This window comes from Mastacembelus armatus, chromosome 2, assembly GCF_900324485.2.
Source record: "Mastacembelus armatus chromosome 2, fMasArm1.2, whole genome shotgun sequence".
Taxonomy (NCBI): Eukaryota; Metazoa; Chordata; class Actinopteri; order Synbranchiformes; family Mastacembelidae; genus Mastacembelus; species Mastacembelus armatus.
In genome coordinates this window covers 11,150,888-11,170,282 of record NC_046634.1, presented here as the reverse complement: position 1 = coordinate 11,170,282, position 19,395 = coordinate 11,150,888, and the positions used below count along the sequence as shown (strand labels likewise).

General features: G+C 50.4%; 2 protein-coding genes across 2 annotated transcripts; both read right to left on the bottom strand.

The window, feature by feature from the left end:
* Positions 1-112: 112 nt before the first annotated feature.
* Positions 113-9,187, bottom strand: tmem198ab (transmembrane protein 198ab). Its single transcript, XM_026301855.1, has 7 exons — positions 9,054-9,187; positions 8,808-8,947; positions 8,626-8,730; positions 3,086-3,336; positions 2,415-2,996; positions 2,072-2,268; positions 113-1,962 (listed from the first exon to the last, which is right to left on the bottom strand). The coding sequence occupies exons 4-7, from the start codon at positions 3,240-3,242 to the stop codon at positions 1,810-1,812; spliced, it is 1,089 nt and encodes a 362-aa protein (XP_026157640.1). The 5' UTR covers positions 3,243-3,336; positions 8,626-8,730; positions 8,808-8,947; positions 9,054-9,187; the 3' UTR covers positions 113-1,809.
* On the bottom strand, positions 8,991-19,392 carry cyp27a2 (cytochrome P450 family 27 subfamily A member 2). The gene is made up of 10 exons (XM_026301853.1): positions 16,761-19,392; positions 15,794-15,984; positions 15,328-15,527; positions 15,043-15,240; positions 14,756-14,919; positions 12,101-12,267; positions 11,356-11,437; positions 11,045-11,278; positions 10,665-10,814; positions 8,991-10,280 (listed from the first exon to the last, which is right to left on the bottom strand). The coding sequence occupies exons 1-9, from the start codon at positions 17,007-17,009 to the stop codon at positions 10,698-10,700; spliced, it is 1,602 nt and encodes a 533-aa protein (XP_026157638.1). The 5' UTR covers positions 17,010-19,392; the 3' UTR covers positions 8,991-10,280; positions 10,665-10,697.
* Between the last annotated feature and the right edge of the window lie 3 nt (positions 19,393-19,395).

Here is a 19,395-nt window from a genome sequence, read left to right as displayed (position 1 = left end):
AGAAAACAGTGAGAAAGAAAGTTTGCACCAATAGAAATAAAGTGGATTCCTGCTCCAGCTGAGTGATGTGTATCTGTCCTGGTGGTAAAAGACGACTCACACACTGATCAGATCCAGGCCCAGAGCAACACATGCTTTAATCAGTAAGAATTCCATTTAAACAGCATGGAGGTACCGACCTACACCGATGACACCGCACGCTGCTTCATAAAATAAATAGATCATAAATAAACAGGAAGGTCGAGGAGACGTGTAAAGAAATAGAGGAAATGGTAAAAATAAGAGTTAGTGCTGTGTTTTATCTACAAATTTGACACCAGTGCACAGGAGGCTATCAGGGACACGATGGAGGGGTGGCATCATGCATTTAGCTTTTCCACAGACGAATAAAAATGTACCACACACCCCCCACACACGTGACTGCCCTTCCTTAAAAAACGTAAAGACAATAAGAAACAATTCACATTTTCACTGTTCAGATCAAGAAAATCAATGCACATGTTGGACAGTTGTTGGTTGGTATGGCCACTGGTCCACGTTCTCCTTCACACTCTGAGCCTTATTTACACCGACACCCGGCCCGATTCTCCTTTTCACCTTTGAACCCTGTGCAGATCTACGATGGAGCCGTCCCACCAGAGCAGACGAAGCCCGGAGGCGTCAGACGGTGGCAGATGATTGACGAGCGAAACGCCGCCCAAACGCTCTGAACTGAGATAAAAACTATTTTAAGATTTCACATCGTCAGGTGCTGAGCTCTGTGCTCCGACCCGGGTCATGTCACAGTGTACAAGCTACAAACACTCCTCCGCATCGCCGATGTTAACAAGCAGCATTTAAACCGTCTGTTTGAGGACAGAGGTGCCGGTGTAAATATGGCTTTTTCTGTCGGCTAAAACCAAATCCAGGCATCTGTGAACAACGACCCAGTGTGACTTCAGTGTTTTACCCTGCTTGTCATAGCTCTGTGGCTACCCCCCTGAAAAATCCTTCTGTGGTCACATTTAATGCAGAAACAAGCCATCAATGGGAAATCTGCCAGTAACGCCCCTCCGGCAGCTGAGTGGGGACAGTCCCAGGAGGGGCAAGGCACCCGTTCCAACAGATTCCCCAGCCTTCTGAGCGTAGGCTGACGCTTGAAGTAGTCCATCGTCCAGCACCAAGGGTGGCAAAGGGTTTCCACCCTGTAGAATTGACATTAAAAACATCACTCCCGATTTTAAGGAGGATGTTTGTAGTCCAGATGGCACAGAAAGCAAATAACAAATCCCAGTTTGCATGTAAGGTCCCTTACTGTACTTCCCTTTACTGATGATCCTCGTTGGACTTGGAAAAGGCCTGCAGGCTTCTGCACCACCAGGTGAAACGATGATGGAGGGAAAGCTTGGATTTCTCGGACGTTGCCTGTGTTAGAACCTGAGGCGGGTTTGGCTGAGACTCTGATCCCTGATCTGGTTGAACTGGTGGCGTTTAGGTCGAGGCTGGGTACAACGGCTTTTCATGTCGACCTGCAGACTCGAGCTGCTGTGTGTTGTGTAAGTGCGTTCATGCATGTGTCTACAGAGATTGTGAAAAGAGGCCAACCAAACCTCTGCACCGACAGCTCCTGCAGGGAGCCAGCTGGGATTTCTAACTACAAACTCAATTAGTAAAGGGTTAAACATGTTTGCATTTCAGGTAAATCCAGCCCTAATTATTATTTTCATCTTCTCAGAGGTGAAGCTGAACCCAGATTGGTTAAACCCCGTGGTGGTTGTAGTGTGTCCCTGGTTAAGTGATGTGTTCAGGCCTCGGGGTGTAGTGGAGCGGTCAGACCCGTAACGAAGGTCCTGCTGCTCCGGTGAGAGGTGTCGACGAACTGCAGTCGTATCCCACATCCACCACAGTGTGGGGTCCGCTCACAAGCCGGCCCGGGAAGGGCTGCGCCTGCACCTGCCGGTCTCGGAAACTCTGGATGTAGCTCTGGACGGAGAAGGGGAGACATTCAGTTTTCCTTCCAGCAGGAAATAATAAGAAGAGACAACCAAACTCCAGCAAACAGACAGACACTTGAGACAATGAGGCTGCTCACCGGCGACAAGACGTCAGTGTCGTAGCGGCGAATGGGGTTGGGTTTGCGGCGGTAGGCGGGTTCAGGGTGGAGCTGCTTGGCCTGGTGGTGATGATGGGAGGAACCATGCTGCTTCTTCTTCTTCTTGCTTCGATAGCGGTCGTCCCGCTGACGAATCCGCATCACCTGCATCCTCCTCTGCTGCCGGCTGATGATCACTGCAGAGACACGGGGGTCATGACGAGATGTTGGTCTTTGTCTTTAACTGAACTGCTACTAAAGGCAGAAACTGAGGCAATAACATGAGAGATTACAGTTTAAGACACATGCACCACAAGAAAACATCACACCCAGTTTTCCTCACCCTTGGTGTGGGAGTATCCCCCAGCCGTCACCTTCCACTGGACCACGACACCTAGAAGCGTCAGAGCAGGCCACACCCCCAGCACCACCCACGTCAGCCAGCACACAGGCTTTCCAGGCGCCGCTTTCATCCGCTCGTACGTGTAGAGCACGAGGGCAAAGAGCTCCACGAAGTAGTCCAACGCTACGGTGATGACCGCTGCGCCGAACACCGCCGTGGACAGCGTGGTGAAGAGGCGCTGCCACTGCAGTGTGAGCACGGCAAAGAGCATGCCCAGGCCAAGCAGCACGCCCAGGGGCACCCAGACGGAGCGCGGCGGGCTGTCGGAAAGCTCCTCCATGCCCACCAGGGTGGCCACGGCCACCAGCAGGCCCAGCAGCAGGCCCACCATAAAGAGGCCCACGCTGCGGACCAGCATGGTGACCAGGCCGCAGAGCGTGCCGATGCCCAGGCCTATGCCCACCGAGGCCTCCACGCTCAGCTGGGTGTCCAGCACGCGCTCCTTGTAGCAGAGCATGAAGATGACGACAGAGCCAAACATCAGGCCTGTCAGAAACATGACCGCCTTGAAGCAGCGATAGCCTGCAGGAGAAGGAAGACATGCCTGACACTAACCTAACTAACTGATGGGGCAAATGAAACAGAAACTACTGAAACGGTTCCTGACTCACCAAAGAAGCAGTAAACGATGCCGAAGAGACAGCACATCGAGCAGACGATGGAGGGAACCACCTTGTAGCGGCTGCTGGAGTCCTGGCAGCCATCCAGCCGCTCGTGGCTCAGCTCCTGGTCCGGCGGAGCCAGCAGGCTCTCCAGGGTGTTGGACATGGCCGACAGGGGCAGAGAGAAGCAGGAGAGGCGATCAGGTGGGAGGCGTGGGACAGGGGAGGCTATGGAGCAGCACCCAGCCACAGGCTTTGACCTGAGAACACAGGGAGAAGAGCTGGATGAAGCAAAGTGAGTCGTCGTTTTTACAGTTTCCTCTGCACCTACAACACTTTGACACCTTCACACCGTCCAGCATCAAACATCATGTTGGCATCACAGAACTGCAGTAATATTCAGAAAAACTCTGTTTCAATCCTTGTCTCCAATTGAGTGAAGAATTTCAGAATAAACTTTTCCCTCTGAAACAAACAGAAAAGATTCAAATTGCAGCTTTGGAGAAAGACACAAACACTCGTCTGTTTTCGTTCTGTCGGCTCTGGACACTTTCTGGGTCAGATGCTTACGTAACTCTGATAGTCATGACCTCTCCTGTGCCCTCCTTTCCTGTCTCCTCCAGTGTTTCCTACATCCTTCCTACTCTGTTTCTCCTTTTTCCTTTCTACCGTTTATTCTTTGTCCGAAATGAAAACTGCAAACAGCAGGTGGATGAAAATGTCCTGACGTAAACATCAGGGTGGAAAGGTGTCATCACCGATTTGCAGAATAACACGGGGACCTTCAAATCAGATCAATCAATCAAATCAGAACAGTGGAAACAGCAAAGTGTAGTCAATCATCCTGACAGTGAGTCCAGAAGGACTCTGGAACACTGGAGCTGAACTCTGCACTGACTGTGTTTCTGACATGTTTGCATTTGAATGGAGCCACAACAGAAACACACACACACAGTTTGACCCAACGAGTCACATCAGTAAGGATGTTTTGGTGCAGGATTAGCAGGTTGCGGCTCGCTGACCCTGCAGCCTGTGTGCTGCCGCTCTAAGCTGCAGATCAGAATGTGCGGCTGTTTGCAGGCGGATCATCCTCTTTATAAAAACACAGAAATAAATGACGGAGGAGTTTCTTCTTCTGCACCAACCCTCCTCCTCCCACCGTGTCTGTTGCCATGACAACGGGGGGATGCTGACAGACTGCCTGCCCTCATCTGATGCTCGACCAATGGAAGAGCAGCTTAAACTCCCATAGCAACAGTGTGAGAACCAATGAACGACCTCATCTGTTTCCTCTGGATGTGTGTGTCAGTTTGCTCCAGCACAATATTACAGTGTAACACACACACACACACAATCATCATCACCTGACCAAGATCTGAGGACTTTAAAGGAGCAGCCAGTGACTTTCTGTGTGTGTGTCACTGAGTCCAGATCCCATCCAGAGACTGACAGCACCAATGAATGTGTGTGAATCCAGAACCTGGTTCAGCTTATGGGTCTGAGCCGTAGACCTCCATTGTTGTCCAAAAACTATTAAAAACACAGCAGGGAGCCACACCGTTGACCTGGCTCACATGGTTCTTCCTCACCAACAATGGGAGGCCCGTCTTTTTCCAAAAACCAGCTCCAGACGGAGAGTAAGAGGTTCTGACTGCACAGCGAGCAGAAACATGGATCAGCTGCACCAACACACAGAATGAAGAACTAAAGCCTGGTCCTCCTCAGTGCCAACGATAAGCACAGGGGAGAAGCCCAGACAGCGACACATGTGCACCCATCTCCACGCTGACGTCACCAGCCTGAGGCCAGAACACTGTGCGTCTATCGATAAACAGGCTGAGAAGCACATGGTGAGGCCTGGGCTGCAGCTCCCTCACACAGCTGCATCAACACCTGCTCACTGTGGGAACCGTGTGCACACGTCGGGGCTGAAACATGTCCGCCCCATGCAGCACGGCATCATGGGAAAAGTACCGAAGCATAACTTAAAGCTGTGCACTGAAGCGTCTGCACAGCAGAGGTAAAGGTAAAGGAAGCGGCATATGTGGCAGGTCGGCTCCTGAAGCTGTCAAGCACGTCGCCCATAGGGTGACCCAAAGTGCAGCTTTGTTCAGAGACGTCACAGCACATCTGCGAAGGACCAGAACTTCCTGTCTGGACTTTAATGGTGCTGGGTTCACACGGTAACAGAAACCAACCTGACTCATGCCCTGAGCCCCATCACTTTAGTGTTCAACACCGAATTCATGTCTGTTCCTGTTTCCACCTCAGCCAGTTTCTGCTCCGTGTCATAACCCGGCGACTTGTTCCATCTATTTTCACACACTTGCATCCTCCGGTCTTCTCCCCGCTGACGAAACACAAAGTCAAAAGACAAAAACCCCCTGAAACATCTTTGCTTATGCTTCGTCTCAACGAAACTGAAACTGAATTCAGCTTTTTCTACACAGACGCTGTGCGTGTACACCACAAGGACAGTTTGGGTTCAGAGCTAACGAACTGACGTCTGCCGGTACGTTCCCCGTGCCCACTTCCAAAACACGTCACCATCTGCAAAACCACAGGAGCCTGAGCTGGGAGTGTGTGTGACGCAACAGATTACACCAACACAAAACAGCGTCAGCGTGTGTGTCAGTCGTGACGGACGCCAAGGCCTTGGCGACGCTATACAAACTGTGACCAACTGTTCGTACCCTCACACCCACAACTCAGGTGTTTGGTTCAGAAACAGTCTCACTAAACTTGAACACCCTCAACAGATCGGATCCTTTATCCAGCTGAACATCATCCGAGCTCACGGGTTTCTGGTTTCAGCTGCTTCCTCACTCGGGCTGAATGTTGAGATGCAGGGAAGTCGGTGAAATGAATGAAAGCAGAGGAAAAAGGAAAAAAGCCTTCCCACCGTGCCTGTTATGTAACAGCCTCCTCATGCATCAGTGGCTGCAGCTCACATCCTTTCCAAGTCGCTCAGCGTTGGCAGCGACTCCCGTGACTCACAGCAAGACAACAGACGCACAGACCTGCAGGTGTTCTGAACAGGTGCAACACAGACAAACCCCACGAATTCAGCTTCACTGACTGATGTGAAACTTTCTCATTTATACTCTTTCCATTACTTTGTCTGGAACAGGAAATGTTGAGGCCCCATGTGGATCCAGTGTGAGTCCTTTGGCTGCTTTGAACACACTCCACGTGAAAAAGCCAAAGCCATGTTAACCCTGGTTGTTGGTCTTTCTTTGTCCCACTCTCTCTGTGCTAAAGAACGCCGCCTCTTAGCTCTGGCAGCCACTGGTTCCCACTTTGAGCTGCAGAGACTCCTCCATGGCTGCTGTTGGAAACCACTACTGGCTTCTTCTGACCTTGGCCAGGTGGCAGGGGGGGCTCATTGACGGAGCGGACTTTGTCAACACTGGGTAGAGAAGCTGGAATAACTTAACAGAAGGGCTGTAGGTAGCAGAGAGTCCTGGGGGGGTAGTACAATTTAGAGACACCAGGGCCTGGATCTGGACCCCCTAGCACATGATGCACTCAACCCCGTGAATCCACCGAGTCTGATATTCAGCAGCTGCTCATCACGAGTGCAGAGTTTCTGTGCACGCAGACTGACCCCCCCGCTGCCCTATCATCGACATGGGCCACGGTTGCTATGGAAACGTGATGGGGAGGATGTGGCCTGAGGCGGCGGGACCATGACGTGTGTGTCGTTATGTGTGTCAGTCAGACAAACAAGAGAGAGGTCAGGAAAGAGCAGGAACAGGATACTGGGAAAACCAAAACCAGAACAGTTGGGTTTTTTCTTCTTATCCTGACACAAACTGAGACTGCAGCCAGAGGACACGTCAGACCAGACACTGAGCCACACATCAGCTGCAGAACTGGTCCAGACTCCCTCTGCTATTACAACAGTTGGTCCATTTGCAGTCTTAATGTTGACACCTGAACCAAAGACCCTGGACCTCCTTATCTGAGAGAAGGTCTGTCCTGAGACCACTTCAGGACAGACTTCAAGACTAAAGACCAGGATGAAAAGCAGAACAACCAATTATGTGAAGCTCAAACTGCAACAAGACCCACGAGGAACGGTAAAAGTCGACAGCAGGAAGGCAACTAACAGGTGAGTCAGAGCGACATCATGCCACAGATGAACGTTACTCACCCACAAACACCAGCACGACTCTGCGAGAACGAGGCACGAGCGGTGGCGCCGAGAGGCCGAGGTGCTCTCACACCTCCTCAGATCTCTCAGCAGCTTATGTAAAGCTGTGCCAAACACAGACAAAAGTCCACGTCCAAAACTCTGAGACGTTCAGGCAGAACCAACAAACGTCAATGGACTTCCTGTCAATCAGCCTCATTCAAAGAATCGATACAGCAGGCTGACCTTCCTCACGTGCGAGCGCGTTGACTTTCACAGGTCACGTGTTCCTGAGCTACGAGGCTTCGTGCAACAATAACCGAACTCTCTGCAGAGGAAAAGAACAAGAGGCCAAAGGTCGTGAAGGTCGCCATCTCTTCCTGTCAGCGGCTCGTCGTTTCCCCGGAGCAGTAGCAAAACAAATCTTCTGTCTGTTACTGGGGGGAGGCTGCAGACTCCTCCTCACACCTGTGGGCTCCAAACATCTGGCCAACAGCAGCCTGCAGGTCTCAGCTGGGCCCCAATTAGCTGCTGTGTGTGCACGTGTCCTCGCCGCTGGACCCTGAACGCCTCACAGGAAGCTGCTGTTTCTGCTCATGAACAGTTCATGAATAAAACCTGCAAAAATAACCCTCAACAGAAAAAACACTAGACGCGCGCGCGCGCGCGCACACACACACACACACACACACACACACACACAGCAAAGCCTGAAAACAGCAGGTGAAGCCCAGATCCAAACCTGGAGTCCTGGTCCAGAACCAGGCAGGACCTGCTCTCACTTAGAAACGACAGGGAGAACCTGAGCTGGGGAACAACGCTCCACAGCTGCTCCTGAACGGTGGCCAGGTGTGACCCACAGCTGCAGGAACAGATGTTCGCAAATCCACAAGGTTTAACGTCTGTGCTCACTGAGACACGAAGACCTGACACGGCTTCTGATTCTACACAGAACCGAATGCACGACGGATTTACATCCGGGCTCAGATTCAGCAGCTGACGCCTTCAAGTCACAGCAGGAACATGTGGCTGCTCCTCCAGGGCCCTGAGCCAGACTCTCCTGTTGTGCCTGCCGGTTATTTCTGCTGTTGCTCCGACTGGAGACAACAGGCCCAGACCAGACCGCGTCCAAACCAGACCGTATCCCACCTTGACACAAACCTGTACATCTACAGATGAATTAACACACGCAAAAATAAGAACCTGCACTCATACTGGTCCTCGGGTACCCTGAGACGCCTTCAGGGACGACTGGGAGAGCCCAGGCTCGAGCACCGATTGTGACTGGACGATCGACCCCGATGCGGCGATCCGGGTCAGTCCCCTCGCTGCCGGTACACCGTGAACCCGTTGAGCCTCCGGTTCAGTCAGAACCATCAGTAAGCGTGTGCGTGAGACAAAAGCGGCCACTCACCCTCATCCCCAGGGGTTGACGCGCCTCGTCCGCGCTCAACACCGAACATTTCCAGCCCCGGCCTGGTCGGTGTGCAGCTGCGCGTGTCCTCACACATTCACCGGGCTGGAAAAGAAGCAGAAGCGTCGTTACATGGCGGACGGAGACCAGGAGGGCGGATGATGGAGGACTGAGCTGCTCACATGAACGCGGTGCGTCGGCTGAACAAGGTGCGCGTCCGCAGCCAAAAGTGACGCGTCCGGATTCACGAGCGGCTGCAACAGCGGCTCCTGCAGGCTGACAAGCACAACACGCACACGCACACGCACGCACGCTCACACGCCTGTTTAAAACAGATAAAGATGCTAAAAATGAAATAAGACAACTTCAAACGACAAATGGACTTTTTATTGTCACGTCACACTGCACGTTCATTTACTGCGGCTTACTTTGTTTTGAAGGTTAATTTTCCTGACCAGGCCGAGCAGGCCCAGGGGCCAATGGGTCAGGGGCCCCTGGAACATGAAAGTTAACATTTCTGTTGGAAAGTTATTTCAATGAGAAAACTGATGTAGAACAACTGCAAAATGACCCCAGAGATAAATGACTACAAAACAAGAAGAAGAGACACCGACCAACCATAAACACATGGAAAGAACTAAAAGGGAGCTAAAGGGAGTAAGACGAGGAAAACAACAAACAAAGATATGCAACCACAAAGTCAGATATCAGACATATCAACCCAAGACAACTGTGGGTGAGCGCCTGGTTTTTGTCCAACACCCTAGAGTCAGCAGGCTGAACTTTATTTTGAAACCCACACCCTAACAGTTGCCTGTTTGACGATGTAGAACAAAAACACACACATTTATATTTGTGCAGGTTTTACAGACGTTACATGTTAAAGCGCATTTTAGAAGAACTGTGTTTACAGCGTTTGCATATTGAACTGATACGATAAGAGTAATACCATCACTGATCAAGTCCAGGCCTTTCAGCCTGTTCTTGTGGTTTTAGTTTTTAATTAAAAGCCAAACACTACGGCCTTGTTTCCTTCCTTGGTCACAGTTTTCTACTCCTCTTCCTTTCTGTCCCCCTTTGTAAAACCACCTTGGCATCCTATGTTGCCGCTGCTGTCACATTACAGCCTCAGGAATCATCAGTCTGGGTGCAAAGTACAGTATGTGGGTGGAGCCTGTGGGTGGAGTGTGAGTGGAGTCTATGGGTGGAGTGTGAGTGGAGTCTATGGGTGGAGCGTGAGTGGAGTCTATGGGTGGAGTCTGTGGGTGGAGCCTGTGGGTGGAGCCTGTGGGTGCAGTGTGGTTGGAGTCTGTGGTTGGAGTGTGGGTGGAGCCTGTGGGTGGAGTCTGTGCTTGGAGCCTGTGGGTGGTGTGTGGGTGGAGCCTGTGGGTGGAGTGTGGGTGGAGTCTGTGGTTGGAGTGTGGGTGGAGCCTGTGGGTGGAGTGTGGTTGGAGTCTGTGAGTGGTGTGTGGGTGGAGCCTGTGGTTGGAGCCTGTGGGTGGAGCCTGTGGTTGGAGCCTGTGGGTGGAGCCTGTGGTTGAAGTCTGTGGGTGGAGTGTGGGTGGAGTCTGTGGGTGGTGTGTGGGTGGAGACCGTGGGTGGAGCCTGTGGGTGGAGCCTGTGGGTGGAGTCGATTCCTTCAGCTCGTAGTCAAACTGTGGGAGAAGAAGAAACAGTCGCAGTTTGTCTGAAACCAAACAGCTTCGCCTGAATTTGCTGAAGTGTGATCTGTCCCCAAGTGACATTAGAAAGACGTCCCCTTCCCACTGTTCCCAGTGTGCCCAGTGAATGTCACTTTTGTCCTGCACATGTCAATTACTGAACCCATGTGCTGAAGGAAACCTGGGAACCAGGCCATGATAATGGATATGAGGCTCAAGGTGCACTGGCAGCCACTCCCAGGTGAATAAACAGCAGAATGTCCCTTTAAGTTTTATGGACCTGCTAAATTAGCTCCTGATAAGCTCCTGGAGGTTTGAGCACGTGACTGCAGCCTGGGCAGCACTGGGGGAGGGAAGGACCTTTAATCGAACTGTAACCTTAGACAGGAAGGTGCAAACGGCCGCCGCTCCTCAGGCCCTGGGCAGGAAGCGCAGGTTGATGGGCTTCCCTGGGATGAGCAGGATTCGAGTCTTCGGCTCCACGGTTGGTGAGCCGTCCTCAGGCTGGAACTCATAGTGCTGCAGCAGCTGCAGGGCGACACACATGATCCTGAATTTACCTTCATAAAGTAGATCTTATCTTATCTAGAAGGAGCAGCTGATCTGTGTTCACGTTAAACAGAAACACTGACACACCTGGGCTAGCACACCTGGGCTAGCACACCTGGGCTAGCACACCTGGGCCAGGAGTGCTAGCACATCTGGGCCGGCCCAGGCTAGAACAAAGAGAGAAAGTGAAATGCTTGTGCGACTCTCACCCTGGACAGAGTGAAATACATCTCCATCTCCGCCACCCTCTTCCCCACGCAGGCGCGCACGCCAATGCCGAACGGGATGAAGCTGTACGGGTGGTGCTGGTAGAAACCTGGCGAGTCCCTCCTGCCGCTGTCTCCTGCCTCAGCGCGCAGCCACCGCTCCGGGAGGAAGCGCTCGGCATCCACAAACTCGCCTTCGTCGTGACACACGGTGTAGTGGCACAGGTGGAACAGAGTCTGCCGGGGGAGGACGAAGGTCATTTAAAAGATTCGAACGTGTTTTAGTTGCAGACAGAGTCTCGCTGCGTTCTCACCTTCTTCGGGAACCAGTAGTTGTCCACGATCACCTTGCTCTCTGAAATGAGGCGTCCGTTTCCGGGTACGACAGGATACAGGCTGGTGGACAGAGACACATCAGAGGACATGGTGACCTGGAGTTCACGTACAGGGCTCAGGGTGATATCTGATGTCCAACAGGTGTGGGACAGGTACAGGTAAAGGCCCTGCAGTCAGAGCATCATCAGCTGAAACTGCACATTCATATGATTCATTCTTTTAAAGGACACGTCCATCCTAAAGGACCAGGACTAGAACCTTCCTCAGTGATTTGGATTCACTGATTAAAACACAGATTAGAGACGTTAGTTTTTCCAGCACATGCATCTCTGTGTTTGCTGTCAGGGCCGCCCCCTGCTGGCTGACCTCGACACCTGAATACCAAACAGAACAGACGGGCATTCATCAGCACAGAAAGACACAGGCCTCACTTCACACTGACGTTCTGTTCCAGAGTTTAGTCACAGGGCCGAGACCAATACACTCCAGCTGCTGCACCAATAAAGGAGCATTTCACCAAACTGAGCTGCTTGTCTCATAATACTGAGTAAATCATTTTTAATTAAAAAACCAAACACGACTTTGACAACCAAATAAAGATTCAAATAACATTACAACAACAAAACAAAAACAACAAGCAAATGATAAAGTCTGTTAAGCCAAGGATGGTGTTATTTTGTTAACTCAAACCTTTAAACTGGTCACATGTGGGGGTGGACTCACCGTAACGTCTCCTTTATGACAGCCTTCAGGTATGGCATCCTGCTCAGGTCGTCTGTGGTCGGCTCCCGCCGGTCCGGACACACGGAGCTGACCTCCCGGTACAGTCGCTCCTGGACCTCAGGGTCCCGCGCTAAATGGTACAAGGTCCATGACAAAGTGTTGGACGTCTGAGAGCAAGACCAGGGGGGACCACAGAGAGGAAATCAGAACAAATCTCAACACACTGTCTGTAGTTTTTCCACTTTCTCTGTGGGACCTCCAAAATTGTTGTGGCAAAACACGTTGGATGAGTAACAAAGACAGTGCAGACAGATTGTCTTTTCCACAATATAGTTCTTACAAGAAAGGAGCAAAACAGAATAGAACACAATTGATCAGAGTCCTCCCCAGGTGTTCCCCAGGTGTTCCCCAGGTGTTCCCCAGGTGTTCCCCAGGTGTTCCCCAGGTGTTCCCCAGGTGTTCCCCAGTCACTCAGCTCCTATCAGGCTGAGGCCTCTACTTATACAGACATGCAAAGTAAATGCAACCAATCATTGACATAATCAGATAATTGAGTCTGTTCTTCCCTGTTGTTCCACAAAGTGATTCCCTAATAAGGCTGTATTCTAAAAAATATTCTCATTGGACAGTTAACCCTCCATCCTGGGCCTGCTCTGTTATACTGGTCCCTTTCTCACACCTGGTGTCCCGAGGAACCTTTCTCCCAGATACTCCTCACCCACATCCTTGAGAACACTGTGTCCCTTAGTGTCAGACTGTACTAGGTCAGAAAGAACATAAACAGATATGATCATGAAAAACACATGAGTCTTGATGAATCAACCTGTAAATGAAAAACCTGTGAAACCTGAAAAACCAAGAACACAGTGAAACAGTCGAAATTAGTAACAATAATCAATCATTGAAACTCATGTTTCCATTACATGAGCAAAACTCCAGTCGGGTCAGGAACACGAGCTGTACCAGCTCGAGGAGGGGAAGTGGGGGATCTGCAGCCTCCACAACACGTTGTTTGTTGTCTCCCTATGAAACCTGGGCAGCTGAGCACAGCACTGCTTCAGCAGCAGATTCACAGGTTTGCACTTTTCCATGAAACCAAAAAACAAATGTTCAAGGATAATCTGAAAAAAGCATCAACAATCATCTCCTCTATTTTATTAAAAGACTCCACCAAAGCCTGAAGAGCGCTGTTAAACTGAGGTCTTGGTGTGTTTTCTTGGTCTTTAACAGACACAGAGTCTTTCTCCACACCCACGTCACGATACGGCTGCTCCACAGGGAACAAACCTCTGGCTGCAACAACAGCAGCATGATGACCAACCCCACCAGGGAATGCAGCCACACCACCTGCACAGCACACGAATGTTCCAGTTTCCGCATCTCTTGCACAACCGAGTCTGACCTGACGTGCAGTTTCTGGCATTGTGCATGATCACAGACGTTATGAAATCCTCCTGTTACTGTGTTTTCTGCTGGTCAACATCCTGTTCTCAAGTCCAAATAAAATTTGCCTATATCTGATTTAACATTTAGGCCAAAGGCTCTTCCTGGAGAATTAGTGCCACAAACTGAGCTGGGACCCTGTTTCTGCAAGAATTTGACTTTTCCTAACTGAGCAAATCCTGGCAGGCCCTAACAGACCATCAGGCTTTGGGTCTGTTATCGTCCTGGCACAAACACAACATCCTTCGTAAACCTGAGCTCTGGGGAGCTGCAGTACTGAGGAATGAGGAGTGGTCTGTTTTTCTTCTGTTCCCAGCTGATGACACCAGAGAGCAGGACTACGTCTTAATGTGGACTGAACACACAAACTGTGAGGACTCCTTTCTATGTTTCCTTCCCCTCAGCTGCTCCCATGTCAAGTCCAAGTCAAATGTATTTCTAAAGCACATTTAACAACGTAGTTGACCAAGGTGCTGTACAAACCTATACTAGCTGCAAACATAAAAACAGGCAATAAAAACATCCAATAATAATAAAATAATAAAAAGAAGAATACCTCATCACTCAGTATTAAATGCCAACATGTATATAAAGGTCTTAAGGTGAGATTTAAAAATAGGAAGAGTCGGGGCCTGCCTGATGTACAGGGGCAACTCACTCCAAAGTCTAGGGGCTGCTACTGAAAAGGAGCGATCGCCCCGACTCTTCATCCTAGATTTAGGTACTGTAAGTAAAAGCTGCTCACCAGACCCCAGAGACCGTGCTGGACTATATGGCTTTAAAAGGTCAGAGATGTATTGAGGTGCTAAATTATTTAGGGCTTTGTGGACCATTAACAATACTTTAAACTTGACCCTGAACTGCACAGGGAGCCAGTGTCCATCCCATGGTGACTGTTGCAGCAAAAGTTAATGTTATTCCACTTAAAGGTTCTGACTGTTTGCAGGTTATTTGACTTTTTATTTTAAATATCATAATAATAGATTTTTAATCACTGATATTACTGAACTTAGAGCATGTTTATGTGGATGTGTAACTAAACTGAGTAGCTAGAAACTTTCATAATGACAATAACAGACAGATTAAAAACACCGATGCACAACAAAAAGCCTCAGCACTGGATCCAGGTGCTTCCTGTGTGAACGATGTGTTTCCTGTGCAGCAGCATCGGGGTGAAGAAGAAACCACAGCACCACATTACCCCTTCCTCACCGTGTCGACTCCGCCCAGCAGCAGCTCCGTGGCGGTGATGTGGACCTCGGCTTTGGTCATCTTGTCTGACGACAGCAGGTAAGTCAGGTACGTGCCCTCTGCCGGCTCGCCGCTGCGGACCTGGGCTTCGATTTCAGCAATCCTCCTGTCGATGAGGGTCTGAGCTGCCGCACAAACACACGAGCCAAAAAAAGTAGAAGCAAACATTCACACTGTGTCACTAAATCCGAAACTGGCACCCGAGACTGCCTGTGACTTTGCCCCTTTGTTGTGTTTTTGCTGCCTACCTACGTCGCAGAGATCGTCCCAAGCCTGAACAAAGCGTTTCCAGTGGGGGAGGATGCGGCGGCTCCAGCGTGGGAACAGCATCACCAGCTCAGACAGAGTCAGCATGTTGTTGACGGCGGCGATGAAACGCACTGTGTCTCTGGGAATCTGCTCCTGCAGGCAGCCCAACCTGGTCTCAAACAGGATGGAGGCGGTAACTGCGGGGTGTAAAAGTCAGCAGAAAGTTTGGATCAGACACTTCCCTCTTCAGCCTCCAGCCCTGGTGTTACCGCTGCACCCCCTACCCTCAAAGCCAAACTTGTAGAGCTCCGCTGCCAGATTGGGAACTGTGGCCTGGTCCGGACTGCGACTGCGAACGAGCTCAATGCGTCGCAGCAGGTCTCCGACCACCTGGTGGATGATGGGGGCATAAGCGACAACCTCCTGCATCTTCAGCATCCTGGGGTTCAGGACACTGCGGATCCGGTACCACTCGGGTCCTGTGCTAGAAAGTGAAAGAGCTTCAATGGTTCTTCAGAATACAAACATGAAAGGACCCGTAACAGAGCCCTGAGAAAGGGGCCTAACCCAGACTTACGTAATAAAAATGAAGGACTATCACCAATTTAACTTTTGCCTTTGGTTGTCATTACTCAGGTGAGTCAGGTGACCTCTTCTAGTCAGTTCTGACTGCAGAAGGCAGATCTGGTTTAAACCCAAACCTTCTGTCTGCAGCTTAAATACAGTGAAAGATGCTGTTATTCCACTCACTCCACATGCAGACCGTAGGCTTGTCCTCTCAGGTCTCTGTGCTCCTTCCAGTGCAGAAGCTCACTTCGGACTGGGTACTGACCCTCCTGTTGGATCACCTGAGCTATGAGCTCGGGAGACGCCACATTGATGATGTCCAGTGGGCCGAACCTGGAGCGCCAGATGGGCCCGTACAGACGCTTCTGAACCCCCTGAGAAACAATTAAAAGTGAAACCTGGGGTGGCCAATCCATGGTCCGTCCCTGCCTCACCCACTGATGTTACCTGGATCAGGTGTGTTTAGTCAGTCAGAAGCCTGATTGAGTTTGTCCTACCTGTTCCACCTTAATCTGAGATGGTACATTGTGACAACTGGACAAACCTGATCCAGGTAAGCAGCAGACCTGTGGGGCAGGGACAGATGGAAGAAGAGCAGGATGCTCCTGATGCATTTTGGACAATGTTAGTCCTTAAACCTTCTGCCTGGTGCTGCTGTTCCTCACCTCCGCTGTGACATGTCTGAAGTTGTGCAATTAGTTTCGGCTCAGCCAGAAAACACTAACGCTCATGATAATCTAGCAACAGCATCCTGTTACACAAAACAGACCCTGTATCCCACTCCTGAAAGCAGCCGACACATCTGGTCTAACTGGACGCAGGACTTCTGAGTATTTTTACACTTTTCCATAATTCACTTCATCCTAAAAAGAAACCACCCTAAACTAACAATGGAACAAACTGCGCCTTATTAACAGCGGCCCAATAGAACACGTGACAGGTTCAGAGCCCGTTAGGGGCCCGTCAGTACCTGGTACAGGCTAAAAGGCCTTTTTAAAGTGACTTGTAAACCGCAGACTCTTGCAAACACGGCTCAGTCCCCGCCGGTGGTTTCCTGTGTCTGACTTCAAATTAGGAAACGAACATTTCTGAAGTGAGACGAACCAACAGGCAGTACACAAACCTGATCTAAGTCTGAGTGAACACGAACCTGAAGCAAGTGGCTCTTGTCCGCGTATCCTTTGACAAACAACCAGTAAAGCGTGGTGGCCAAACTGGGTCCGGGCAGCTCGTCCATGCTCTTCAGCCTCCCGGTCCCAGTTGTCGCCTGGACCTTCAGGTTTCTTTTGGACGACACCGCGATGGAAGTCCCCGTTCGGAGTTCCTGACCGGCCCGGACCACCGGGAGAGTCCGGGCGCAGAGCGATAAGAGTTGGACAGACCTGGTGGCGCAGCGCATGGTGGGAACTGTGCGTCTGAGCGCACTGACACGGATCCGACTGATCGGTTCCTCGGCCTCAACAGAGGAAGTTCAGGACCCGCAGCACTCCGCACCTCCAACCCCTCAGACACGAACCATTAGAGCGTAGCGCCTCCTTCCGGTGGAGCCGGCGACGGTCACGTCCAGCCACAGCAGCAGCAGCAGCGATCACAGCCATGAAGCTCAGACACGAGTCAAATAAATATCTTTTATTGTTTCATCGTCATAATCATAACGGCTGTCACTGGGAACACAGAGCTGTCGCAACACTTCCGCCTCTCTCTCCGGACCCAACCATGCACCAACTCTCCCATTAAAAAAAGGAAAATAAAAAATATATATTAAAAAATTATGCGTACCACTGATATACAGATCTGATATAAACAGGCGCATTGGTCACAAACCAATCAGAATTATAAACATGGCTTCTCTTACAATACACAGAAACCGAACATGTGGGATATAAGTGTACTTTGCTTTTAGAAAACAAAACAACAACAAAAACAGGTACATTTTCATTTTCTACATTTGTACATGATTTTCTCATTTCATTATTATTATTATTAGGATGTTCTCACCCTGTAGCCTGAACGCTCAGGGATTCAGGTGCAGGGTCCGAGGAGCACAAACTGCAGTAAATGCACGTATATAAACACACACGCACACACACGCACACACACGCACACAGGAGTGGCAGCAGTGGCTCCAGACACGACAGAACTACAGGTGGATGCTGCAGGTGACAACACTGGTACCGAAGGTGAACGAGGCCTCTGGCAGTAAAAATGAGACGTTACATTCATGTCCAGCTCATCAGTAACTGAACCACACACACACACACACACACACACACACACACCTGTGTAAAAATAAAAAAGTCTTTAAAATGTGCAAAGAAAACGTCGCTGAACCGAGCTGCACGAGCGACAGCTGATGAGGAATCGTGAAGAAGCATCGGTGAATCATCGATAGTGCATAACAGGCGTGCGCGCCCCGGCTGCAGCAGGTTGTGACAGATCCACAGTTCACGGACTTCAGGACAAATACTCCATCGTGGTTCTGCTTCGTCTGGAAACGCACTGTTCTGAAAATGCATAACGTGAGCGAAGGAGTCGGTTCTGGTTTCCTGGACAGAAATGAGTCATTTCCAGAACCCGTGCACGTCACAGCAGCACGACTGGACCTACCACAGAGCAACACCGGTCTGACTCAGGTTTAAGTGCCTTCACAGAAACAACCGTCCTTTACCAGCAAAGGAAAAACCTCCTGCTTCCCAAAGGTGTGAGCAGTAAAACAACATCTAGTGGCTGCTGTGGGAAACTACAACTGCAGAGCATCTCATCAGTCTGACAGAGGAGAGTCCAGCCTGTGGACCTGGACCATCAGCAGCAGCCAGAGCTCAATAATGTGCACACAGGCCCACAAACACGAGCAGCTTTCTCCATTTACAGCCCGTTTGTGTGGGGAGGCTGGAAAATCGTTAATGGCTGGCACCGTTAATGAGCTCCACAACAACGAAGAGGCCTCAATCTGACTTTAGGCAAACAGAAAAGGCCTCGCTCCGTCTGTCGGTCATTAGCGTCCTGCTGGGTCTCGTCCAACCCACAATGATTAAACATCAGACGCTGATGAACTTCAGCTGCAGCCTGCGTCTGACTCAGGAACACAGTAACCTACTAAACTCAAGTCTCAACTAAGGCAATTTAAGCCCCAAGATGATCGGAGGACTGAGAGGACCAGGTGAAGGCAAGAAGACAAACCAGAACTGAACTGATGTGGTTACATAGTCTTTAGTGTGCAAATAACCACTGCCTATGTTGGAGCGGGATGAGGGACATTTAGTCCAACCAGCATGTGGACAGCCCTACATCAGAGGCTGCAGAAAACATCAGTCACATTCTGCCGGAAGCTCGGTCCAGGAGGAAACTGAAAACGGAGCGTTTGTGGTTTGACTAAAGTGCCGAGTAAACTTTGATTTGGCAACAACAGAGACTGCAGCGTGAACTGAAGGAGGACGCTCTGCGAGACGCCGTAAACAACTTCAAGTGTGAATCTGCAGGAGTGGATTAGGACAAAAACACAACAGAACTTCTGACAACAGAGACACACAAGAAGACACATCTGATGATGAGCAGCTGCCGCACACGGACAAACCCTCACGTGTAGCGTCGAACAACACAGTGGGACAGCGTCATACAGCCAGACCTCTGGCCAATCAACTGGGAGCTTCTTGCCCTGCAGCATTACATCGACACTGTTCGAACGCCAACATTCGAACTGCACCTCAGAACCACATCATTATCTCTGGTAATGTGACACACACTCTTCAGAGTGTGTGAGGACTCGGGTTACATTCACTGCTAAA

Bases quoted from the DNA above. Each gene is read 5' to 3' on its own strand.
- tmem198ab (XM_026301855.1), bottom strand. From the start codon at position 3,242: ATGTCCAACACCCTGGAGAGCCTGCTGGCTCCGCCGGACCAGGAGCTG. The intron at 2,997-3,085 runs GTGAGTCAGGAA...CTTCTCCTGCAG, and splicing joins CATCGTTTACTGCTTCTTTG to GCTATCGCTGCTTCAAGGCG. The intron at 2,269-2,414 runs GTGAGGAAAACT...GTGTCTCTGCAG, and splicing joins GGGATACTCCCACACCAAGG to TGATCATCAGCCGGCAGCAG.
- cyp27a2 (XM_026301853.1), bottom strand. From the start codon at position 17,009: ATGCGCTGCGCCACCAGGTCTGTCCAACTCTTATCGCTCTGCGCCCGG. The intron at 15,528-15,793 runs GTGAGTGGAATA...TTCACTTTCTAG, and splicing joins GCCTACGGTCTGCATGTGGA to CACAGGACCCGAGTGGTACC. The intron at 15,241-15,327 runs GTAGGGGGTGCA...TACACCCCGCAG, and splicing joins CTACAAGTTTGGCTTTGAGG to TTACCGCCTCCATCCTGTTT.